The 27,461-nt window shown below is 41.3% G+C and overlaps 1 protein-coding gene across 1 annotated transcript in view; it reads left to right on the top strand.

The window, feature by feature from the left end:
- The window catches only part of CDH11 (cadherin 11), a 150,788-nt gene that overhangs the window by 94,211 nt on the left and 29,116 nt on the right, over positions 1-27,461 (top strand). Inside the window, exons 3-7 of the mRNA XM_069548936.1 lie at positions 9,368-9,768; positions 14,053-14,347; positions 17,368-17,487; positions 19,386-19,553; positions 21,460-21,647. Of these exons, the coding sequence (XP_069405037.1) occupies positions 9,541-9,768; positions 14,053-14,347; positions 17,368-17,487; positions 19,386-19,553; positions 21,460-21,647 (999 nt within the window). The 5' untranslated portion in view covers positions 9,368-9,540. The remainder of the gene's footprint in view (positions 1-9,367; positions 9,769-14,052; positions 14,348-17,367; positions 17,488-19,385; positions 19,554-21,459; positions 21,648-27,461) is intronic.

Genomic DNA, 27,461 nt, shown 5'->3' with positions numbered 1-27,461 from the left:
TAGATGTGGAAGGCCCTTCATAGGCTATTACCAGTCTTCTAGTTTATAGCAGGGGAAACTTAGTCCCAAATGAAGAAGTGTCTTTTCTAAGGTTACACAACTGTTCAGTGGCAGAACCTTTCCTACAACAAAACTGTCCTGACTTATATTCTAGAGCTCTCCCTATTGCTCGGAGGTTAAAGCATCTGTCTGCAATGCGGGAGACCTGGGTTCAATCCCTGGGTCGGAAAGATCCCCGGAGAAGGAAATGGCAACCCACTCAGCTACTCTTGCCTGGAAAATCCCATGGACAGAGAAGCCTGGTAGGCTATAGTCCACGAGATCGCAAAGAGTCGGACACAACTGAGCGACTTCACTTTCTCCCTATTGCTCAATATGCCTTGGGAATTCAGAGAGGAAAAAAAAGGCATTTTGTACATCTGAACAAATGATCTCCACTGCTATATTACTTCACCCTCTACCAGAGGAAGAACAACCTAACTTTTCCTCTCGATTATTATAGTTTACTAGGTTTGCTGTTTGATGATAAAAAAGCACCCAAGGTGGCTCATGTACAAGGGGCTTAATGTTATCCATGCATAAGGAGGCAATGCAAAGAACCTCACAGATTCAGAGACGGACTATCATTAAGGCTGGGTCTCATGGAGACAGCAGCCGGAGGGCAGTCCTTGATTGCCGAAATCTTCAGAGACCAGGAAGGGCCATGCATTCTGCCGTTTACATGGCTGAGGGACAGAGGCCATGCTTGTTTCTGTTTGGTTTCTCATACCTTGTTCATACCTTGATTTTACCAAAACGTTGGCCATCAGATGTCACTTTGTTGCTATTCCATCACCTATATGCCTCATGACCTTTCTGTTTCAGCTCCCTTCATTGTTTGGACACTAGGTCGTGTCTGACTCTTTACAATCCCATGGACTGTAGCTCACCAGGCTCCTCTGTCCATGGGATTTCAGCTCCCTTACTAACTGGCAAATGGTTCTGTTTCCTTTCATTCAAGTTCCCCAGTGAATCTAACTCGACCAGGTTATCATTTTGACCAGGTTACACAGTTTGAGACAATCTGTGGTTAGTTTACGGGCAGGAGGAGAAGGGGATGACAGAGGATGAGATGGCTGGATGGCATCACTGACTCGATGGACACGAGTCTGAGTGAGCTCCAGGAGTTGGTGATGGACAGGGAGGCCTGGTGTGCTGCGATTCATGGGGTCACAAAGAGTCAGATGCGACTGAGCAACTGAACTGAACTGTGTCACTGGACTACATGTGGTTCAATCAGCCGTGGCTCAGGGTGAGAGTGGAAATTCCAGATGTGGGAGATTGTTAATATACATATTTATTAACACTTGGAAGAGGCTGGAGTAGGCAAGTTCCAAAAGGCAGGAGAGATATGTTACAGATTCATCTGCAGAGATGTGGCCGCTGATGCCTCTGCGTTCTGGTACCCAGTGTCATGGCATACCATCATCTATCTGCTCAGACAACTGTCTCACCGTCATTTGAGTCTACAGATCAGAGACGCATTGCAGCTCTGTTTCTCGAGAGACCAACTCAGGTGTGATGCTGAGAAAAGTTACTGCTGAATGAAGGAACCAGTAAATAAAGAAAACTTTATAGATTTTCACAGCTCTGAGACAAAGAGGGATTTACACATAGGCCTTTGATACCATCGATGACATTACATTATGTTGAGCATCTGTTTATCATTACCATTTTTGCCCTGATCTTCCCCTCTGGTACTTTCACTCATGCAAAAGAAAAATGGAAAATAAGATCTCTTTCTTTCCACACGTTCATATGGGGTGTTTATTCACAGCCCAAGATGACACTGGTGACAATGTTATTTCCTGTATGGGTGGATGTATTTCATTCATCTTAATGATTAACATTTAAAAATATTACAGTAAGAAAAAGACTATCTTAAGGATTGAGTAGTGTAAAAATAATAAGTTCTTCACAGCACACATTGCGTTTAGTCATCTTATCATTTGGAGATGATTTAATTACTTGAAAAGATAAATAATCAGCAAGTGATTCTGTGTGTTTGAGGTCTGGGAATGTAAGCTGGATTTCTGTGATACTCTGTGGCCTAAGAATATAAAAGTTGATTGTACATACTTAAAATAAATGAAGTTCACCTCTAACAAAAATTATTTTCAATGTCAAATACTATATGGAGTTTAGACCATCCTTGGAAATGGATCCTGCCCCTTCATATGTTGAAGATCTTAGTGTTTGGGAGCCAGGTAAAGCCAAAGCATGAGTTTTGCCATCATATACATTTGAATTTGAAGTGCAGCTTTGCCAGTGTTTCAGGGTGTACCCTTGAGTAATTTACTTAATTGCCTAGAGCCTTGGTTTCCTTGTAGATAATATCATGGGTGATATTTACATATAGGTATAGTGGAAATACAATTAGATGCTGTATACCAAGCCCTGAGTATACTGCCCAGCAGTTTAGACAAATCAAGTACCTCATCGAGGATAATTCCAGCTCTCATTACCTAATTTTATATTGCCCACAGGTGATGAGCGATTTGGACCTGGGCCTTCCCAACATCAGGCAGGGAGGGGTTCCCTATCTCTAGAAGCAGAGAATCACATTTACATTGGAGCGGTTTTAAACATCCCACTTGCCCTTATAGAACATCATGGTCATTGACAAGGGGCCCCCTTTGCTTCCTATTTTAACATTTGAATTTGGTATTGGAGAATAGAGTAACATATGCAATGCCTGTTTTGCATCTCTGCTGTGTATTTTGCACCTGAGCAGAAGTGACTACTACTACAAGCTTATGCTTTGCTCCAGGTGTAGAAATGGGGGAAGAAACGTGATTCAGTAGTTGCTGTACTACTTCCTGTCCCCATTCTCTGTGATTTCCACAGACATGGCATAATTCCTGTGATTTGATTTGAAACTAGAGACCAGCTCAGTGCTGAGTGATGAGATCTGAACTGGGAATAAAATATGCTTGAATTAATTTGCATAATGGAATCCGATTGGTTACAAAGCTGTGTTTGTTGCAGTGGGGACCAGAGCCCCTGAGCTCCTGACAGGAGGACAGAGCACTTACAGAATAAGGTTTTGAGCTCTGGTGGGCTCAGTAATATTCTTAATGTAATGATAACCTGCCTTTAACTGTAAATTAACTCCCTGGAAATGAAAAGAACAGGTCAGCCGTCTGATCCATCCAGCTCTGTGGGGGAGGAGAACGCTAAAAAACCAAAGCCGCTTGCTTTGTGCTAAGCGCTTTCGTCTTTCTTTCTCTACCCGATAACAATTTCCAGCAGGAGTCCAAATATACTTAAACACCCGTCTATGTCATTTTATTTTACGGAGACAAAAGCTAGCACAGCGAGAGAGTTTTATGCTCAAGGCGCGGTAGCTCATGACGGGCTATCTGCTCTCAAGATAGAGGGGGGAGCCTTCCACTTAGAGCTGGTGGTTTTGCAAATCCATTTTCCTGTCGTGTTATTACTTCTGTGACTTTCAACAACATTTATTTTTCCTTCCAAGCAATATGCTTCCATCATAAAGTCCTCCTATATGTTTTAGTAGAACCTCAATGCTTAGACATTTCTGGCATACTGCTAGAAAGTGCTTTAATGGAAGGACTGTTCAAGAGCTGCCTTGGCCGGGGGTGGAGGGGGGGGGGGCGGTCTTCATTAAAACTAATTAGAACATTGATATATTTCCCTAGTTGTTCCCAATGTCAAAGTCTTCTTAGGAGGGCTGTCTCCTGTTTTCATTCATGATTCCTGCAAACTCTGTACCACTGCATATATCAACCAGATCTCTAGAAGCATTTCTAAATTTTAGAAGCATTTTAGAAGCATTTCTAAATAATACTAATAATAATCTTTCTGAACACATCTTTTTAACCTATACATTTGAAAATTCTGAAACTGTGTTTAAAAATAAGAAGTCAAAGATTTACTTTTGTGTAGTGGTGCTATTCAAGGATCTGGTTATACTTTTCAAGGACTTGTTATAACCTGTATACTAGTTAACTGGTTATACTGTTAACTGGCCAACTGTTTATATAACCTGGTTATATTGGTATATACTGCTACCACAGAATCAGATAACAGATATAATTACCTCCTATTCATCTTCACTTTGATCACTGCTATAAAATGTTTTATCTTCCTCTTTCTGGTTTGGTTTTAACATTTTAGTTACCATATTACTCCTTCCCACTGTTGTCTTATGATATGTGTCTATATGTGGCCTCCTGTCTTCTCTTAGAGAGGCAATATCACGTGCATTGTGGGGGATAACAATGCAGGTCTTAGAACTAACCATCCAGTATTCATATCTCAGCTCCTCCACTTGCTGTCTCTGTAACTATGAGCAACTTACTTCATGTTGGTATGCCTCAGACTACCTATCTATAAAATGGGGATTACAATAATACTGCGGTGTAGAGTTATTATGAAAATTTATGACTCAACTCATTGAAAGCACTTGGAAGAATGATAGCCAAACAATGGAAGAGGTGAAAGGGAAAATGTTAGTCACTCAGTCATGGCCGACTCCTTGTGACCCCGTGGACCGTAGCCCTCCAAGCTCCTCTGTCCATGGGACTCTCCAGGCAGGAATACTGGAGTGGGTTGCCATTCCCAACCCAGGGATCGAATCCAGGTCTCCTGCCTTGCAGGCAGATTCTTTACCATCTGTGCCACCAGGGAAGCCCAGGCAAACAATAAGACTGGGCAAATGTTAACTGTTATTACCATTTTCATCATAATCGTATTATGAGCATAAACCTAGTTCTCCTATTGGTTCACTGCATCTGGGTTACTGTTTTTGTCATAGTGTCCATATTATTCCCATACGAACCTCAGAAGCCAACAAGTGATGACAGTTGGTATTGCTCACTGGTTGAAGACAGACTCCAGAGCCAACTGTCATGGGCTCAGACTCAGTGCTATGATTTATCAGAAGCCTAACTTTGCATAAATTGCTTAATCTACCCAGATCTTAGTTTCCATCCTTTAAAATAAGTATATTCACAGTCCCCATTCATAAGTTTGTTATAGAAATTAATAGATGAGTTACTAAAGATTTTAGAGCAATGGCTAGAAAAAGATTTTGCTCAGTAAATTTTCATTCCAAAATTGAATTAAAAAACAGTCTTAAAAATTCATCTTAACATACCTGAGATTTACCATTAAAATAACTTTATATGATACACACAGTAATATAAGCACTTATAAATAACGGTTTCAAGGAACTACATTTAAAAGCAAGTTGATCTTGCTATTCTTTCCAACAGAAGAAAATAGATAATTTCACCTTTTTAACAAAGGGTGAAATATATCACCTTTTTAACAAAGGGTGAAATTTATCGTTTATTGGTCACGTGAAAACTTAAATTTGTTAGTATCAATCTAGAAATTTTTTATAAAGAAAAAAAAAGTTGTCATCTAGTTTCAACACATTTAGTGTCAGAAATAATTGTGCTTTACAGCAAAATGGCAGCCAGAAGAAAGAGGTGCAGAAATATCAACTTTAATTAAACCCTTTCTTTCAAATACTCTTCACAGTATATGCAAGAATAATTTATCACTGTGTGAATGAACACTTAATACTTGGTGTGGTGTGAAATGGGCAGAGATCTTGCTGTACCATATATTTTTCCTTTTCTATTTCTTCCTCTTGAGATCCTATGGAGGCATTATCAAGTTTGCACTTGAAATATGGGGTTCAAATCATATATTTAGCTTTTACTGGTGTCCTGCTCAGGCACTGGCCACCCAGTTGTGAATAAGATATCATTCCAACCATTAAGAAGCAAGCAGTCTAGTAAGGAGATGGTGTTATGAATCAGAGATGCCTCCAAAATCTTTTACCCAAATGAGAATGTGAATCTGGAAACCACCTGTAGAAAATGTCACCCAACGGCTTCCCTTTACAGAGAATGAGGCACAGCTGCCACTCTCGGAGCTGAGGCATGCCCCACCACGAGCTAAGTGGCAGATTCTTAATCATATCTTTGGCTTTCTGACTTAAATACAGGAATCTTCCTATGACTTCGCATTACCTCACTATAGGATTTAACTCCTGGTCTCTTCCGTGCAGTCAGTTTGCCTTACAAGAAGCAGCATTTGATGTAGTATTGATATGCCCAAGCCTCGGGTGAAGCTGTTAAGTGACCACACTGCCTCCTGAATCTTTCTCTCTTTTCTACACAGCCTTTAACATATCCTGGAGTCTGTCTACAACAAATACTGAAGTCCTTATTCCTTGAAAAGGGACTTACATAATACATCACAAAATAGTATTGAGGGCAGTGATGGATACTTGGAATGACTGTACATGTGTGACCTCCTTAGATACCATTTTGCCATATTACAAAGCATTAGAAATGCTTGGGTAGGTGAAATCAAAGAGCCTCAGAAGAAAAGGGGTTGTTCACCAGCAAAGTAGAATTCCACCAGTTCCCTTATTTCTGAGACTTCTAAGGAGAGATTGCTCTGGTATCTCCATGTAACTCTTAATCCTCAATTCCTTTCTTAGAGAAAGCACTTCACCCCTGTCTTCAGGGCATCTCCACCTGCAGATCAGAGCACTTCCTTCTGCTGAGCGAGGCCCACAGACTTAGGCTGTGGAGCTCTGGAAAGAGAGGAGGAGACCCAGTGTGTGCCCAGTTCTCTCTCTGTCTTTAGCCCCACATGTGTGCACCAGTTCTTGTCATCCCTGTTGTTCAGATTAGACCGCGGAGCATCCGAGTGCCTGGCCAATGTGCCCAAGGCCATCCAGATTGAAATATACAATAATATTTCGTTCAGGTCAACCCAGCCTCCAAATCTAGATATATTCCACTCTGCCAAGATGCATACTATCTCCTTTCTGTTCACCTCTCTCCCCATCCAACCACTTTGTCCGAATCAGATAGCAAAGAATTAGGTTTTTATTCATACAACGTTCAAGAATCTTACCAATTTCACTGGTATTGCTACTATGGAGAACAGTATGGAAGTTCCTTTAAAAACAAAAAATAAGACCACCTGCAGTCCTATTCCTGGGCATATATCTGAAGAAAACCATCATCAAAAAGATACCTGCACCTCAGTGTTCATTGTGGCGCTATTTACAATACCCAAGACATGGAAGCAACCTAAATAAATGTCCAGAGACAGAGAAATAAAGAAGATGTGGCATATAAATGGAATACTACTTGGCCATTAACAAGAATAAAATAAAGCCCTTTGTTGCAACATGGTTGGGCCTAGAGACTATCATACAAAGTGAAGTAAACCAGACAGAGAAATACAAACATCATGATACTGCTCATATGTGGAATCTAAGATAAATGATACAAATGAACGTATTTACCATACAGAAATACACCCACAGACACAGAAAGCAAATTTATAGTTTCTTCCCCTTATAGGGGAAATAGAGTTCTCTTAAAGGAGAAATGGAGTGAGGGAGATAAATTAGGAGTTTGGGATTAACATAGGCACACTACTATATATAAAACAGATAACTAACAAGGACCTACTGTATAGCACAGGGGACTATATTCAGTTTTATAATAGCTTATAAGGGAAAATAATATGAAAAAGAACATTAATATGTATCCACACACAGCTACACATAGCTCAATTGCTTTGCTATGGACCTGAAACTGACACAATTATAAATCAACTATGCCTCTCAATTTAAAAAAGAAGAAGCTCACCAATTTCATTTAGACCCACGGGGGTTGAAATGCAGTTTCAGCCCCCATGCCCAGCAACTTTCTGAGGGCCCCTCACGTTACAGATAAGGGTGGTAGTGAGGACCTTCCGGTTCTGGGAACTCGGGCTCCAGTTTGTGTCTGAGAGGTGTTCCAAGAGGAGATGATGATTGTTCAGAAGGTGTGGGATCCTAAGACAGGAGAATGAGCACTGGGAGTTCCTCGGGGAAGAATAAGTTTCTGGCACCAGAAGGACAGTCCCATAAAGAAGCCGGGAAACCTGAGGCAGGAGCTAAAGGTCAGAGAGAAGAACCGGAGCGCTGGAGAGAGGACTAGAGCGACTGTAGGTGAGAAGCCACAGAGGCAAGGAAACGTGCTCGTGGCCCATCCTTACTGCTGATGAGCAGCAGAGGCATGGCCGAGTGCCAGGAACATGACCTTTGGACCAGCTGGTGGGAATGCTGTTTTATTTTGTTTTTCCCTGTTGAAGGGAGCCTACAGAGTATGCTTGGAAAGACTGTCAGGTTAGGGCAGAATTTTCATCTTCTTGGGTGGACGTTTGACCAGACAAAAGCAAATCGTGCATATTGAATTGACACTGTATTGACCCAGCAATGCAAATTTGACCCATTATTTCAATGACAAATGTTTTAGTGGCCATCACTGACCATCTCAGGGCCTACCCTGACCTCTCATATCTTAGGAGTCATTGCTGGCTTCCTCTGTCTGTAAGACCATCCACTAAGCTGAACAGTCTTGGGAAGTACTGTGCTTGTGAACAGCTCTGTGCTTTGGGGCACACCGTTCCTTCTACCTAGACATCCCATCCATCCCACTCTTATCATGTAACTCATCTGAGAGTCGATGTGGAAGTCTTCCTTAACAGTCCCCACTCTCTGCCATCTCCATTCTCAACCCCCATCAGCTATGTGTTCCTCTGTGGAATGCCCATAGTGCCCTAGGTGTCCCTACTACAAAACACAGCCAAGAAGGATTGTGATCATTAACATCATGAAAGAAAGTGAAGTCGCTCAGTCTTGTCTGAGACTCTTTGCGACCCCATGGACTGTAAGCCCACCAAGCTCCTCGGTCCATGGGATTTTCCAGGCAAGAATACTGGAGTGGGTTGTCATTTCCTTCTCCAGGGGATCTTCCCGACCCAGAGTTTGAACCCAGGTCTCCCACGTTATAGGCAGACGCTTTACCGTTTGAGCCACCAGGGGAGTCCCATGATCATTAATATAATAATAACAGATAAATAAGAAGTGCTGACCACATGCCAGGTCTTGGCTAAGAGACTTAGGGCTATGACTCAGATCTGTACCTTCCACTGAGTAGGATTCCCCAGCCCATTTCATAAATGAGCACACTGAGCTCAGTGTTGGCTTACCCTAAACCCAGATCTAAGTAAATGGTAAAACTGACTCTCAGACTTGGGCGGCTGGACTCCACAGCACACATGTTTTATCCTCATATGGACTTTGAGGGGTTTCTTCCTGTACGTTTCTTATTCGGCATGGTGAACTGGCTAGAGCCTGGAGAGTATTTCTCACTGGCATCTGCCTCCTCAGTACCCAGAGCAAAACCCTCACGGGGTCCAGCGTGGGTCAGTGTTTACAGAATATAATGGAAGTGGGGATGGAACCTGTGACTAATCTGACCTTTCCTGCTCCCTGTAGAGGCCGAACGGGGACGTGGGCAGCCCTGACGTGATGTGCTCGGCGAGGAGAGAGCTTCCAGCCCGAGCGAGGTCTGCGTGACTCGTCCGGGGAGGCCGCCATCCGCCAGGCAGCCGCACGGTCGGCGGACAGGGTGACAGCCGCATTCTCCCGTGCCTACCACGTAACCAAAAATGAAGGAGAACTATTGTTTACAAGCCGCCCTGGTGTGCCTGGGCATGCTGTGCCACAGCCAGGCCTTCGCCTTGGACCGGAGGAGCCACCTGCGACCCTCGTTCCACGGGCACCACGAGAAGGGCAAGGAGGGCCAGGTGCTGCAGCGCTCCAAGAGGGGTTGGGTCTGGAACCAGTTCTTCGTGATAGAGGAGTACACGGGGCCCGACCCCGTGCTCGTGGGCAGGGTAAGGCTGCTCTAAATGCATGCTCACTTCTCACTCCCCACCCTCCCCGGACTGGGGTCCTGGCCAAACAAAAATCTAGGAGGGAAGGTAGCAATGGTCTGATCATCTCTAAAATCCACCAAATCCTATTCATTCATCCTTCCAGCTTTTTTTTTTTTTAATTCCTAGACATCCATGTTAAGAACACTTCTGTTTCCACTTGATATTATACCCTAAAAACTCTGTTTTTAATGGCTACCCAGTAGTCTCTTGAATAGAAATGATGATTATTTATTTAACCATTCTCCAACTGGGCGCATTTCCCCCACTACATCCAAACCCCAGCTAGGATGCCTTCCTTTGTGTTCTTATAATGCTCTGTACTATTTTCATCATAGCTTTTTTCCTGTAGTACACATGTCTGTCTCCTTCACTGGACCCTGAGCTACTTTCATCAAGAACAGGTTCAGTCTTGTATCCCCAGGTTCTGACACCAAAGCCCAGTTTTACGGACACCTCTGTGAATATCTGACAAGATGAATGGATGCGTCATGGGAATGGGTGGGATTCTATCCAGTTTGGCTCAGGGATGGCAAACCCCCAGAAAGCTTGAGAGTCCTAGTACTACTGAGAAATCCTGCATTCTCTGAGTATCCCCTCCAAAAGTGCAAGGGTAGAAAGAGTCCAAAATATGTTTGAGGGCATGTTCCCCGGTGATCTAGTGGTTGGGATTTGGCACCTTCACTGAGGAGCCCCTGATGTGGGATTTGGTTCAATCTCTAATAGGGGACCTGAGATCCTGCAAGCCAGGCAGCCAAATTTCAAAACCAAAAATAAAAACAAACAAAGTAACAAAATATGTTTGAAAAACTGGCTGCCAGCTATCACTTGTGGTAAAACATACAGCCATCTTTCAGATGCAAGTGACATTAATGGCAAGGAGTTAGATGTTCATACACGTAAAAGCAGAAAGCCTACTATGTGAAGGTACAGAGGGAGGCAAATGGTAAACTGCAGTAGAATAGTCCCTCGCCTCAAAGAGTTCAGGAGCTAGTGGAAAAAGAGACACTTACTTAAGCAATTAAAAAAAAAAACAAAAACAAAGGAGTAGAATAATAAAGAAATTCACTACAAGTGGTTGTGAATTTATGTGGCAAAGTTTAAGAGGCATGAAGGGAAGCTTCATGGAGACAATGGTAATAACTTGTGACCTAAAAGATGAGCAGGAGTTATCTAGTGAAGGGGGAGAGGGACAAGAGCAGATTTGTGGGGTGCTCATTTCTGAGCCTCATAGATTCCAACGAAGTTATCTTAGTTGCTGCTTAACATGAGACTATCATTCCATATTTATGGAATTGACATCTTTGGAGGAGGTTCATATTAGTGTCCTGATAATATTGTTAAGGGCTGGAAAAGGGTCTTTCTGAAGAGATGTACCAGGGCAGTTTCATCATTTATACCCAAAATGGAAAGATCACACCCAAAGTAGAAGTAGCCTTGAGAAATGGAGCACAGGGAAATAATTGGCACATAGAATTCCATCCATCAAGGAGATAGTCTCTGTGCCTAGAGAGGAAGAAGATACTTGAGCCGCGGCAGGAGCTGTGTGGCTTGAACAATGTGGAGACTGTGTGTGAATTGTTCTGAGAAAATAAAACTTCTGCCACAGGGACTTTCTCCATAGGGAGCAGGGTGTGTGTTAGGGTAGGGAGGGCAAAAAACACAGGACCTAGAGGGCATCTCTGTGGAGCAAGCAGGTGTTGTGTCTACTAAAAGATAGCAGCAGACACAAGAGGAGGGGAAAATCTAGGCATGTGAGAATGAGCCAGATGTCAGATTGGATGGGGAAAGAAAGAAAAAGAAAGAACGTGGTTAGATCCTATCAAACTTCCTTTTGAGATAATGCTGATCTCGAGTTCTCCATGAATAGGAGGATTAGACTAGATGACTTGTTACCTAAAAACCTTGATTTGGTGTCATTCGAGATTGAGTGATTTAGGATGTTCTGAAATGTGGAATTTGGCAAACCATGGACTTTTAGATCTGCAGGGAGCAGAGTCTGCATCATGCTATGCTCTGCTGAGGGGATGGCCTCAGTTTTGGGAGTTAGGAATTGGCCGTGTCTGCCTCAGCAACTGATCCCTTGATAGGACTGAATGGGTTTCCAAACTGCCTTTTGTGTCGAAACTAATAAATGTCATTGTTAGTTGTGTGGTTCGTCGTTGTTGGAGAGGGGGCAAAAGGGAATTTATATCCAACTTTGAACTCTGAAAACAAGATAAAAAATATAAATGAGCACTATATTTAAATGTTTCAGTTACTTGGTTGATTTTTCCCGAGAGTCTTGCCAACTTCATATGTAATATATAAAGGCCCCTAGAAACATTCCTTGTCTAGACTCCCATTAAAAGAAGTGTTGCCTTGACTGCCTTGTCCCACATTCCACAGTCATGGCTGAACTCCTGACTTTCGCCAAGTCTAAGGCAGAGAAAACAAACAAATATAAACAATTATGGGGGGTTAGGAGAACCGCCAGAAGACTGTCTGCCCCCACTGTGGAAACTTGTATGAAGACTGGGGCAATTTGAGTCATCCTCTGGAGCGTCCATATATTCAGATAGCTTTGTATATTACAAACTGCGTTATTCATAAGAAATGTGTAGCCATAACTTCATGACAACACATAGCTTGTTATGAATAACAAGTTCTGAAGTATGTTTTTTTTTTTTTTCCTAAGAAGCACTATAGACTAAAATCAAAATGTAATTTGTACCTACAGGTATCCTTCTGAGCTGAAATAATTGGTGTTTCACTGAGGCACTGCAAATCTATTAGATATTTTGGGGAAAATTGAAACGATACAAAAAAATTTAAAAAGCAATGTATTCTATACTGCTTTGTGATTCTGGGCAAGCTTTCTAGGTCTTGGTTTCATGATAATAATAATAATTAAAATCACATTAATAACAATATTAAAATGGCACTATAATAAACATTAAGATAATAATTTTAAGTAATAAGTATTATTATCATTATTACTTCCCTGAGAATAAAGCTTTTTAGTTTACACTAGGTTTTCTTAGGTAGTAGGTAGAACCAAGGGCTTTTTATCCACCTGCCTATTCTTGAAGCCTATGAGAACAGTGAAAGTAATGCTTATCTTTTCCCATAAAGGGTAAAATTAGGGCAGAAGAACTCAGTTTAAGATGATAGCTGCAGAAATTTAGGTTGGACAGCAAAGTACAATAAAGACTTTATTGCTATGGGAAAATTGGATGTGGTCTTTAGGGGAGTTCCATGTTACAAAACACAGCAGAGTAAGGCAGAAGGCACAAGGGGGTAGTCGGGTGACCTGGATGACTTCCTGGCCCTGCCAAGTGTGGATTTAGGTGAGTTCCATCATTTTGCTGGGCTTTATCAAAGGAGGGGAAAATCTCAGGGAACTAGTCTTCCTTTAGTCTAAGAAGCTACATGTCTATCCGCCCTCTCCACGCACTCCATGCTTATGAGGAGAATGGGGGAGGTCCTCCAGGCAGAGTCCATCCCCAGAGCCTCATACTTTCTGTGCCACACAGCAGGTCATCCAGAAATCCTGATCAGTGAATTGTTTGCGGTAACAAAAGCCTGGTGTCCTTTGGAACCTAGTGTCCTTTGGAAGAAGACTGAAATAACAACCTCTATACAATGGATGAGATCAATACATATATACCAGTTTGGAAGGGTCCTCTGAATTTACTGTGGTAGGGAAACAGAGTTGAGAGTGGTGTGTCCACTGTGCACTTTATTGTGTGAAAATAAACCAGAGCACATGTATTTGTGTAGATAGTCTGGCCTATGCATAGAATATGTCTTAGAGAATTCGTGAGACACTGATAACAAGAGCTGTCTTTTACAGGGAAGATGAAGGCATGGCAATCAGAACTGACAAGATTTACTTCTTGCTCAAATGTGTGTCTTTCACTTTCTATAATATGCATATATTTCATTCAAAATAGCTCTACTAATGTGTATTATATGTGTTTCATATGTGAGCATATGTAATAGGAAAGGGGGACGGAAAGCATGAATCTTAAAATTGAAACCTTTTGGACTCTGGCTTCACTGCTCCCCAGCTATGTGCCCTTAGCCAAGACATCTTCTCTAAGATTACATTTCTTCATTTGTAAATGGGATGAGAGGGTCTCCCTCTCAGTGTGTGTGTGTCTGCGTGTAAACAGTGTATTGTAGCAAACAGCATGTGAGTGTGTCTCTACCTCCCCAGAGCATCCGTCATGGAATTACAAGTCTCCATTTCTCTTTTCCTAGCTTCATTCCGATATTGACTCTGGTGATGGGAACATTAAATACATTCTCTCAGGTGAAGGAGCCGGAACCATTTTTGTGATTGATGACAAATCAGGGAACATTCATGCCACCAAGACATTGGACCGAGAGGAGAGAGCCCAGTACACGCTGATGGCTCAGGCGGTGGACAGGGACACCAACCGGCCCCTGGAGCCACCGTCGGAATTCATCGTCAAGGTCCAGGACATTAATGACAACCCTCCTGAGTTCTTACATGAGACCTATCATGCCAACGTGCCCGAGAGGTCCAACGTGGGTACGTAAGGGAGGGGGAGGACGGACCTGCTCCACCTGCAGGCCTGGTGTCTCTGCAGGTGGGTGGGCTGGTGCCCATTCTCCCAAGTGGGGATATAGAATTTATGCTGTAGCTTCTGTGTTCAAAATAACCAACAAAAAACATTTCATGTCTATAGTTGAAGTTTCAAATATTTTAAATTGCCCTGAGTTTTTAAACTGTAACCTTACAAAACATGAGGAGGCATAGAAGAATAGGAAAAATGTGATGGAACCCAGGCCATCCTGGCCCTGGTGCTTGTTAACCTTTTGACTTGGAATCAGTTCCATCTGTTCTCTTAGCCTGAGCTTCTCCTCTGTAAAATGGGACTAAAAGTTTCTACTCATGTAGGATTATAAATAGTATACATCTGGTCACTAGTGCATGTTGGTGTTGAATAAGTAATAGCGGCAGAGTTTGTAGCATGTCAGCACAGTGCTCATTAATGATTTACATGCCCTGTTGCATTTAATCTTTGCAGTGACTCATCTTTGCAATGAGGTAGGTCCTATTTGACATATTTTGCAAATGGGAAACCAAAGCTAGAAACAAGTTAATTATAATTTATTCAAGGTCATCTGAGCTATTAAGTGGATCCAGTATATACACCTCACCATGACACTGTGTCACCATCTGTTAGAATAATTCAGAAGCAGCTATGTCTTTCATCATGCATACAGACACCTAACATTGTGAGTGGACAATTCTCCTGGCAATAATTCTTGTTTCGCTTTATAGAATGCAGGTTGTTGTACTTGCTTTTGAGAAGCATGCCTCATATTAAGAAGGGTTTGCTTTTCAGACAGTGACCAGGGCTGTTCTGATCAGGGAGTAAATACAGTTATGAAATCAGAGATTTAAAGTTCTGATGAGCTTAAGGATCATCAGGGCCAAACTGCCCATTTTACAGATGAGAAAACCAAGCACAGAGACTGAGAATCAATTTGCTCAAGAAAGTAGGACACAGAAGTAACTCTAAATCCCTACTCCTCGGGACTTCCCTAGTGGTCCAGTGGTTAAGAATCTGCCCTGCAATGCAGAGGATGTGGGTTCAATCCCTGGTCAGGGAATTCATATCCCATGTGCCTTGGAGCAACTAAACCTATGAGCCACAACCAGAGAGTCTGCACACTGCAACGATAGATCCTTCATGAAGCACCTAAGACCGGGGGCAGTCGAATAAAAAAAGATTAAAAAAACTCTACTCCTTCCACTTTGCATATAGAGCTTGTGGTGCAAAAAAAAAAAAAAAAAAAAAATAGCCCTCCTGTTCTCCTCCAACTAACGTGAAACCCTTCTCATACTTTATAAAAACTCACCTGGGTCTATTCTATCTTCTCTTTGCCTTGCCCAATTCTTTAGTTTCTCAGTAGTCACCTGGGGACTTTTAATGAGAAACAGCAGACATCAAAGAAATCATTAAATAGAGGACAACAGCAGCTGAGCCAGGGGGAAAAGGCCAGTCATCAAAAAGGATGCTCCAGGGAAATTTTCATTGACCCCATGTCTTAGGGCAGCTTAGTGCTTAAGGATTAATATCAGACTTTGCATCGTGACCTATGAGAGTTGTCTGCTGTCAGACAGTTCTGGATTGGAATCATGGCTGTGCCTCTGACCAACCAGGTCAACCCAGACAACATCTTACATCTTTCTCAGTTTTCATTTTGTCGTCTATCACATGAGGATAATGTAAACTCTGATGAGGGTTAAATAAACATAGATGTAAAATACAAAGAGTTGTAATGAACTTAGTGGATTTCTTGAAGTAAATTAAGCATAAAAAATAATACTTTGACAAGCTCTACTGTGAAAGTAGAGAATAGAGCTTACTAATGCTATTACAAATGTCCATGATTTAGAATAGTACCTAGTTTTGTGGGAAGAATCCTCCCCCCAAAGTTGTTTGTATGAAAAAATGAATTACAGAATTTTTTTAAAAAGTAAAATTTGTTCTTACACTGTGTGAAAATCACCAGCAAACTTGTAGATCAGGGGGCTGTATAAGTGGCCTGCCTTGCCACTCGTGTAGAACCTGGCTCCTCTGTTGAAACTGTCACGGAAAGAACTTGGGCTTGGTTGTTTGCTGGGTAGAGGTCAGTATCCTGACTCTGACAGTGACCCACTTTGCAAAACAGACTGCAGAACTTCCTACCTGTTATACTCAGTAACTCACAAGTACAATGAACCAGTAGAAAGCACCTAGCAGAGGGGCAGAATACTTGGAACATGCCCCAGACAGTGCTTGGCACAGAGGAATTCTATAATCACCAGCCCTCTCCCTTGACCATCTCCCCTGCCCCATTCTGAACCATCAAGGAACAACGGTTTTTCCTCTGAAAAACAGAATCCCCTCTTCTTTCAATTCGCTGGTTTCTTTCCACTGCGGCTCGCAATTGCTGGCCTTAGATCTCACCAGATGTCTACTGGTGATTTCTGTTGTGTGACTACCAGACCCATTGGAGGTGGGAAGATGCAATTTTCATGCCAGTAGGGAACAACATTCTGTACAATATTTATGACCATAAATTAATTAAAATGTAGTATTAGCAGCCATTTTATTACATGCAAAGCAACAATAAAATGATGTATTTATTGCTCTGCTACAGATGGAAGACTGCACTCTGTCCTTTCATGAAAAGCAATTCATCATTAATTATCCTTTATTATACTCTTTGGGAAGATTTTTATTTAATTATTTGATATACTGAACATTCCAGTTGCATGGGCCTTAGAATGTTTTTGCAATAATGTTCACATTATTATTTTAACTACTAAGCATAGCAGGATGCACTATGAATATAGAAAGTTCATTTTTAAGCTATTAGGATTAAAAAGGGAGGGAGGAGGAAGGGAAATTATTTTTGCATCTCAGTCTGGAAAATCAAAGCATATTGAATAATATGGGGGCTCTCGTTAGTTTTTAATCTTAAGACAAAATTTGCAAACTAGAATAGAATTTGAAAAGCGGAGGGATTGTCTCTAATGAATGTTTCACTTTTAAGGAACGTCAGTGATCCAGGTGACAGCTTCAGACGCAGATGACCCCACCTATGGAAACAGTGCCAAGTTAGTGTACAGCATCCTGGAAGGACAACCCTACTTTTCAGTAGAAGCACAGACAGGTACCATGGAATTGCATTGTGATTTGTGACACATTGTGAATAAGGAGTCCAGGCCTGCTGGCTGAAACCTTTTTGAGTCTCAGTTTTCTAAAATATAAAATGGGCCGCCTAACAAGACTATTGTGCAGTGTAGACACTGTGCATTGCCTGGCCTGTAGTTAGCACCCAGTGAATTATACTTGTGACTGCTTTTGTTTGTATTGTGCCATGTCACAGCAATAAATATAGTCCTAGACTGCAACTTTCCTCATGCTATCAGTTCTTAAAATTCAACCTCAACTTAAAAATATACCTTCAAATATGTTCTATCATAAAATTCAACTGTGGATCCAAATGAAGAGACCATAGGACTTGAGGACTGGTAAAACCCGGCAGCTCTCAAAGCTTGAAGACCACAGTGCAGGCTTGGGGGTGGTGGGGGTGGGAACTGATGAGGCTCAGGTACGTCTGGGAGGTGGCACTTCCCCACCTCCTCTGCTGAGCTTCGAGGTTCCCAACAGGCATTAACATCCAAAAAGGAGGTTCTGCAAATTCTTACAGAAAACAAATAGCAAACAAAAAGAGTGAATGAATATACCAGCCGAAACCCACACCAAAATGTTTCACTCCATGTGTACCAAATTTGATTCTAGGATCCTTTTATTAGAATAAACACTAAAATCCTCTGAAACTGTCAGTCCACAGTATTATACCTCAAACTCCCTTCTGTTTTCCACAATATACCCCCATATGTTTGCAAAACACTTACAAAAAAATCCACTTACATTAATACAGTTGAAATTTATCAAATACATGTATATATATGTGTGTGTGTGTATGTATAATATTATATTGCATAGCCTGCCAATCAGATATTTTGCCTGCTTACTGAATAATTTCCACTTATCTATGTGATCATTTATTTGTAGACACTATGCTTTGGATCACAATTTAGGCAGCTACTTGCTATGATTTCATCAAAGGCATTTACCAATTAATTTTGCCAAGGATAAATGTGGAATTGCATCTGAGTTTTTGAGATACTAAAATTGCTGGAGGGACTCTAGTTGCAATATTCGTTATCTCAGGGACTCATGTTAGGAAGGACCAATTCGAACCTACCAAATTATTTAACAGACAAGAAAAACGAGGCTCAGCGAATTGAATAATATTGCTGAGAAACATACAAACATCGGGGTCAGAAAAGGATAAAGGCTTAAAGCTTCCACGGCACTCTCTTAGATTTCTAGTGTAAATGTTGCTACATCTACAGACAGAAAAAGCTTGCACGCATTCCCAAAAGATTTTAAGTGAACATGGTTTCCACACCAGTAATGCACTAATATCCAGAGATCATGTAGAATTCAATTATTAATGTATCCTTGTCATTGATAGGTGATAGTAAACAACTAGAATTGACATAAGCTTTGTGTATATTTCTAACCCATTTGTTATACACCAAAAAGCTAATATTAACATTTTAATGTATTCCCATCTACTTTTAACTTAAAATAGACCAGAGTAATGTTTCTAAGAATCGTGTGCAGGCATTGATAGTCAAAGGATTCTGCTGACAGTCTAGAAGCATGGGTTTATGTTATGGATTCTCATATAGTGAGTCCTCAAATGTATCAGTCTTTAGCATCTTTAATTGTTATACCTGAGAAGGATGAGATTATTGCATTTATAGTACAACATATAAAACATAAAATTTTAATGCTACATTAATGATGGCAATTTGCTGGAAAATATGTCTATATGATGCTCCAAGTATGGCTACTTTTGATGATAAATATATTGAAGTGACTCTTCTGTGCAGACAGGTGCTGTTTCATTCATCTCTGCTTCCCTGTGCCTAGATCTTTTTTGTTACAATGTAATTAATGAAGATCTGTGGTGTTCCCTGCTCGCCTGTCCAGGTATCATCAGAACCGCCCTTCCCAACATGGATAGGGAAGCCAAGGAGGAGTACCATGTGGTGATCCAGGCCAAGGACATGGGTGGACACATGGGTGGACTCTCAGGGACAACCAAAGTGACGATCACACTGACCGACGTCAATGACAACCCACCAAAGTTTCCGCAGAGTAAGTCAGTGGGCTTGGTTTTCACTTTCCAATGGTGCCACAGCCAACTCTCTTCTCTGACCCATCCCTGCTATACTCAACTTTCCAGAAGGAATCTAGAGTAATGGAGGCTCTTTATAATATTCTTGGGGAAAAAAAAAAAAAACACAGAAGACAACAGTAATGACAACAGAAATCTTACGTGGAGGAGAGGTAGTGGGAGAAAGTGAGAGAAAGGCATAGAATGTTTCACAACCCTGGGAAGAGAAAAATCCATTTTGCTAGGCACTCAGGATGTGCTGTAGTAATTAATTAATCTTTCTGTCTCAGTGTTCTCATTTCTAACCTGAATATGTAATAGTAGCTGGATCAGTTATCTATTGCTACCTAACAAACTACTTCAAATCTTGTGCTTTAAAGCAATAATAACTGTTTATTTTCGTCATGAGTCTGAAATTCGGGCAAAACCTGAGAGAGGCAGCTTGTTTCTGTTTCATAGCATCAGTTGGCAGAGTTTGACTGAGGCTGGAAGATCCACTTCCAAGCTGGTTCAGTCACGTGGCTGGCAAGTTAATGTCAGCTGTTACTTCCCGTCCATGTCAGCCTCTCCAAGGAGTGGCTTGGATGGGTTCTGAAAGTGAGAGGAGCCCCAAGGACACCAAGTAGAAACCGTATTGCCTGTTGTAACTGAGCTTCAGAAATCACATAGCATCATTTCCACTGTAGTTATAAGACTGCCCAAATTTAAGTGGAGTTCTTATAGACCCCACCTTTCAAGGGAAGGACTGTTAAAGTCTTTTTGAAAGAGAAGAATATGGGCTGGGAGATACTGTTTGGACTATTTTTGCAAACTAAAATCTTCCACAAGACTCAGTTAATAGGATATTGGGACTCCCCTGGTGGTCCAGTGATGAAGAATTCCTCTTGCAGTGCAGGAGACACTAGTCGGGGCATTAGGATCCTACATGCTCTGGGGAACTGGGCCCACGTGCTGCAACTACTGAGCCCGAACCACAGCACAGAGTCCATGTGCCGAGATCCTGCGTGCTGCAGCTAAGACCCAACACAGCGAAAGAGGCAAATAAATATTTTTTAAAAAAAACATTTAAATTAGTAGGGTATTGTTAGAACTAAATGAGCCACTGTAGAATCTTACAATGATATCTGGCATAAGCTGTCAACAAAGGTTAGCCATCTGATTTTTTTTTTCTCTGTAGAATGAGAGAAGAATCTTGACTCTTTCATTTACTACTGAGTTTCCAAAGGCGAGGACAGTGCTCAGGATATAGTAGGTTCTCAATACGTATTAAACAAATCTATGTGGAAATGTCACACTGTGAGAAACCTTTCCATATAAGATATCCATTTATCAAATGGTGAAGGAGGTAAAGTAAGAAGAGAGTCAGATATACAGCTGGAAGAGTCATGACCTTGAAGGACAAAATTTGCATTTGACTTTAAAATAAATATGGAGTTACAGAAGGCTTTTAAACAGAGAAGACATTCTCTTTCTGGGCGCCTGGGAGTGCCATATGTGAGCCTTAGAATTAACTCTGGGCCATTCCAAAGACGTGAAAAGAGGTTTTGATTTTTTTTTTTTTTGACTGGGTGAAGATATGCATGGCCCTGCATCAGTCCCTGATGGGAAATGTAACTGGGCATTGTCTTCCTTTCTCACGTGTGGCAGGTGCCCCCACCCTGCCACCCTGGACCCTGATATTATTTCATCATTCTTTACAGAAAACATTTCTTTGACAAGCAAGCTGTGTGGGATCTTCCTCGTATCCATTCACTTCTTTTCATGTTTTCAATCAATAGGAAGCTCAATGTCAAACCCTTTGAGAAATTTATTGGGATTCAACAAAATCTAAAGTCTTACAGCTGCCAAATAAAAGGGAAAATAAAAATAGATATCTTCTTCTTCTAGGCGTATACCAGATGTCTGTGTCAGAAGCAGCTGTCCCAGGGGAGGAAGTGGGAAGAGTGAAGGCTAAAGATCCAGACATTGGAGAAAATGGCTTAGTCACGTACAATATTGTTGATGGAGATGGGATGGAATTGTTTGAAATCACAACGGACTATGAAACACAGGAGGGCGTGGTGAAACTGAAAAAGGTGAGTTAGGGTGAGGAATCAGATGTGGCAGCAGTGTGGCCTGCTGTGCCAGGACAACACTGCAGGAAGCAAAGAGTTGAAAGCTAAAAACAGAATATGGACAACTGAGGGCTGGACCTCAGACTTTGCAGTTGAGCTTTGAGCTTTTGGGAGATAACAGAACTATATTCCAGAGGGAGCTGGCAGAAGCGACTGATGATGCCTACCTGAGATTGATAGTTTGTATACAACTTAGGGACTATAGTCAATAATAATGTAATATCTCGCTGTTGTGACAGATGACAATCAGACTTACCATTTTGAAATGTATAGAAATTTCAAATTACTATGTTGTGCACCAGGAACTAGCATGGTACTGTAGGTCGATTATTCTTCAAAAACAAACCAAAAAGCAGACTCATGGACAAAGAGATCAGATGTATGGTTATCAGAGGTGGAGGATGGGGAAAGAAAAAGTTGGATGAAGGCAGTCAAAAGGGAAAAACTCCTATTTATAAGATGAGTAAATAAGTGTTAGGGATGTAATTAATACTGCTGTATGTTATATATGAAAATTGTTCAGTGAGTAAATCCTTAAGAGTTTTCATCAAAAATAAATTTTTCCTTTTTCTTTTGTATCTATATGAGATGATGAATGTTCACTCAACTTACTGTGGTAATGATTTCATGATGTATGAAAGTCAGATTTTAAGCTTATACAGTGCTATATGTCAATTATATCTCAGTAAAACTGGAAGAAAGAAAGGGGGTGATAATACTTGCCCTGAGATTACTGATTAGTTCTTGAATGACTTGGCAGTTTCCTCAGGGAAAGAAAGATGTTTAGATAAATCTGGATTTTGGAGAAGCAGCCCTCAGCATGCATGATGTTTCCTGGTTGCATCTGCCAAGCTGAGTCTATTAATATAGGTTCTCCAGAACTTTTCCCACCTCAAACATCCAAGGTCTGTTACATTATTGGGCCTTCTATGAAATGTAAACCAAATCCTCTGCTCAATTTTCTCTCAGAACTGAGCCTGAGAAACAAAAATAATGGATCTTCCCTCATAGCTGCTGCTGCTGCTGCTGCTGCTGCTGCTAAGTCGCTTCAGTCGTGTCCGACTCTGTGTGACCCCATAGACAGCAGCCCACCAGGCTCCCCTGTCCCTGGGATTCTCCAGGCAAGAACACTGGAGTGGGTTGCCATTTCCTTCTCCAATGCATGAAAGTGAAAAGTGAAAGTGAAGTCACTGAGTCGTGTCCAACTCTCAGCGACCCCATGGACTGCAGCCCACCAGGCTCCTCCATCCATGGGATTTTCCAGGCAAGAGTACTGGAGTGGGGTGCCATTGCCTTCTTCACATAGTCAGCTAAATTGTTAAAAATGTGTTCCTGGGATTAATTCACTACAAAGATGAGCTTATTGTTTATTCTTGTTTTTTTTTTTAATCTAACATTTACTCAATTCTAAATATTGGCCAGAGACAGCCTGTGACTCACAGTATCCTTTGTTTGGTATATGATAAAAATCATATAAAATAGATGGTAATATTCCTGTGGGCAATGATACCTTAGTTTAATTAGGAGGAGGCTGGGGCTCAGACAGGTTAAATAATTTAATCCTGTTGTAATCACACAGCTAGCAATTTAAAGACATGGAATTTGAAATTAGTGTATTCTAGAACATCTTCCCACTTAACGCATTTTGGAAATAGCTGGACCAAAAAGATTTTATAAAGAGAGCCAGATTTGATTCGCTTTCAGTGGATATCCTAATAAAACGATTACCATCCCCCCCCCCCAATTTACCACTTGAGAAATCAATACCTCTCCATCATTAAAGTATAAGGAGTATCAAATCTGAATTGGATGATGGAATTACCTTGGTTTTAATCAAACATTCATTTTCAACTTGGTTTTGTAGCCTGAATATTAAGCTCCTTGGTATGATGGGAAAGATTGGACTGGAACACTGATGAAAAAATTAATTTCAAGAATCAATAAAGAGTTCAGCTGCTGGAGAGGAGGCAAGGGTGGGATGGGAGGGAGATTCCTGGGAGGAATCTTTTAGTAAAGGGAGCAGGGAGAGATGTGTTCTCGGAAGCCCACTTTTCACAACATACGAAAGCAATGTTGTTGGGTTTGGGAGAAATATGAGGGGACCCAAAGAAAAAGAGAGTAGGAGTGACTCTGTCATAAAAGAGTATGGAAGTTGGATATTAGTGGTGATGAATGGTATAGTCACCGAAGCCTAATCACCAGCCTCAAGGGGCTGGGATAATCCCTCCCTCTGGTTTCTCCTCTGGAAAAGTAGCTGTGTGAATTGGCCTGTAGCATTGAGCTGTCAACTTGCTTTGTTAATTAATATGACTATCCCTCCTGCCTGATACTGACATATGAGCAGTGACGTCAACGATTCCTGCCCGCATCCTTGGCTGTTCAAGTAATTGGGTAGTTGGTTATGCTAAGGTTGTCACCTGTTTTCAGTGTATTCAGGGTATAAACACACACTGTGTCTTTAAAATCTGAAACATTTAAATCACCCCATGGGACTAACACATTGCAAATGAGCTCTCTGCATATGATTAATTTGCACATTTCCCCCCAATTCAGTGTGTTTATTTCAGGCAAAGGAATAATCTTCCATAAAGCACTGATGTTTAGGTTGAAAACAGAGTAGAATGTTCTTTCATTTATAAAAGAACATTTCCTTAAACTTATAGCATGAAGTTCTAACTGTCCAGGAGGAAAACAAAAATATTGAGAGGTAAATTTAATAGAGTAAATTGATGGAAGCATTATATATTATTTAATAATATAAAAAGATGTAGAGAGACCCACAAAACTATTTTTACTTTTCAAAAATATTCTCTAATATAGTTTTTTTTTTTTTACACTTGTTTCTTAATTCATTCAACTTATTTTTCTACCAAGAGTGATTGAGTTTTTATTATTTGTCAGGCAGGCCCTTTGTGAGAGGTTGGACATCTAAAATTGAAAAAACAGAGTTCTGGTCACAGGGAGATCAGAATTTAACAGGACAGTTAAGCAAAAAAGACAATTAAAATAGAGGGGGTGTTTCTGACCCTTGAGATTGTTAACATTTCAGGACAGAGACTTCTTTGTTGTAGGGGGCAGTTCTGTGCATTGTATGGTGTTTAGCAACATTCCTGACCTCTCCTTACTTGATGTCAGAAAGCACACACCCAGCCCCACCAGCTGTGATGATAAAATATAGCTCCAGACAAAGCCTAATATTCCCTGGGGTGAGGTACAGCAAAATCACTTCCTGGCTGAAAAGCAATTATGATAACACATGATAGAATCTGTGAATATGGGTCATGGATGACCACTTGCAGGGAGCAGTTCTAGAGCTAAGTCTTCATAGATGAGTAGGAATTTATCAAATGGATAAGGAGAGAAGGGTCAGAGAAAACAAAGTGCTTGAAGGACTGGTCTTGAAGAAAACAGGACACTTTTAAGAAACTTGAGTGAGTTCAGTCTTGAGGGTTTTGAGATGATACAGTGGGACCAGTTGAAAAAATCTTGCTGGAATTCAAGAGAGAAATAACAAAGACTGGCAGAAGGCAGAAAAGATAAACATAAAGAATTCAAGAGTTACTTAGGAGTTATTCAGGTATTGAATGGGCTTCCCTGGTAGCTTAGAGGGTAAAGAATCTGCCTGCAATGCAGGAGACCCGGGTTCAATGCCTAGGTTGGGAAGAGAAGGGAAAGGCTACCCTCTCCAGTATTCTTGACTAGAGAATTTCATGGACAGAAAAGAAGCCTGAAGGGCTCCAGCCTATGGGGTCACAAAGAGTTGGACATGACTGAATGAGTAACACTTTCACTTTCTTGTACTGAATAGCTTGTAATAAATATTTCTTGAATACCCTGTGTCAGACAGAGTAAGTGTCAGGCTTATAAGAGTGTGTAAGAGAAAGAGAGAGACAGAGGAGCTGCCTTCAGGATATTGAGATGATCTCTGTGTGACTAGCTGAAGAAGAACCAGTGCAAAGTAAAAATGAGACCTGTAGGTGGCTTGGTGGACTTAGGAAAATCCAATGCTGCAACAGCTTTGACTGAGGGGGATTCCCAGTTACCACTGAGAGATCTCTTCATGGTCTCTGAGGTCTCTGAGGTATTCACTTTCAAACAAATAAACTCCTTGTAAAGCAATGAGAGCGCAGCATTAGAAGGCATTTTAAATATTTTTAAAATAACAATTTTAATAAAGCCACTTTTATGCCTGATTATGGCTTCCCCAGTGGCTCAGTGATTAAAAAAAGCAGAGTGCCTACAATGCAGGAGCCGCAGGAGACGTGGGTTCGATCCTGGGTTTGGAAGATCCCCTGGAGGAGGGATGGAAACCCTCTCCAGTATTCTTGCCTGGAGAATCCCCTGGACAGAGGAATCTGGTAGGCTACAGTCCATGGGGTCACAGAGTCAGACACAACTGAAGCGACTTAGCAGGCATGCATGCACGCCTGATTATTTCTTTATGTTCTCTGTCCACATATATATAGATGTGGATGTGTAACATTTAACACAGTGGCAGTCATAGAGTAATCAGATGTGTTAACTTAATAGCACATCATAAATGTTTTACATGCTGTTATATAATATACATAATCATTTTTAATGACTACATAACATCCCATCCTATTGATGGACCATTATTTCCTTAATAAAATCTCACAGTTGGATTTGCTGTTTTGTGTGTATGTTTCCCAGGATTAGATATAACCCCTCAATGATGTCTAAACAACATCATGCATTTTTGAATACTGTGTGTTTTGGTTTTCTGTTGAATTAATCCCTCAGGCAGGATTTATAGAGGTGGGATTAGTAAACTCGGGAGTACTGAGATTTTTATGGCTTATGTAGTATGTTGCTTCATATAGCTTTATTTCAACTACTCATGACATGGATAGGGAAACTACTTTAAATCTCTTTTGGAAGGAGGCAAGGAGTAAATTAGAGGCAGATGCTTAAATGTTGTCCATCCATCAGCTCTGCTTTCCTTTCAACCACAGTGATTGGTGCATGCTATCACTTGGTATAGTCATTCCTGGGTGCTGGGGAGGCAGAGGTCAGCAAAGATCAACACAACTGCATATAGTTCTTTGGGATGCTCTTCACCCAGCAGGGGTGGGGGACAAGGGACTGCAGATGGGCAATTAAGGGGCCAGACCAATCTGTCTGGGGGAGATGGGGAGGATTTCATAAGCCTGGGATGACCACCAGAAGACAGTAAAGTTTCACCAAACTAGAAAGGGCGTTCCAGACAAGCATTTGCAAAGATCTGGGGAGCTTTGCTCTAGATTCAGCAGGTACCAGTCAAACTATACTATACCAACTTTAACATTAACAAGGTTTTCCAGTGGAAACAATGCTCTGGGTCCTTAGGCGTGTACCTAAGCCAAGTTCAAAACATTCTGTTACCAGGTGAATCGACAGATTATCTGAGAGAAGAAATTTTCTTCTTGCCTGGTCTCAGAACTATCATATTCAGGTTTTTGATTTTGTCTAATAATCACAGAGATTTTTGAAGGATTGCAGCAGTCTCACACCTTCAGCCTATAAATACCATTACTTCCTGCTGTTCAGTAACCCAGTGAAGGACAAAGAGACCGCTGGGGAACCTGGAACAGCCGGGGACAGATTTTGCTTCAAGAAAAGGGAATGTTCTCTGAATCTGGCGAGAAAAGTGTCAAGGGTGTTGAATGCTTTTAACTTTCCTGAAACTGGAACCATCCTCAGTTAGAATTCTGTAGAATTAGGTTAGGACTAAGCCCTATGATTATATGTCCATTCAAAATAATACTAGGCAGA

The sequence above is a fragment of the Ovis canadensis genome, chromosome 14, assembly GCF_042477335.2.
Source record: "Ovis canadensis isolate MfBH-ARS-UI-01 breed Bighorn chromosome 14, ARS-UI_OviCan_v2, whole genome shotgun sequence".
NCBI lineage: Eukaryota > Metazoa > Chordata > Mammalia > Artiodactyla > Bovidae > Ovis > Ovis canadensis.
The sequence above is the reverse complement of the archived record's forward strand: the minus strand, read 5'-3'. Positions and strand labels throughout refer to the sequence as shown.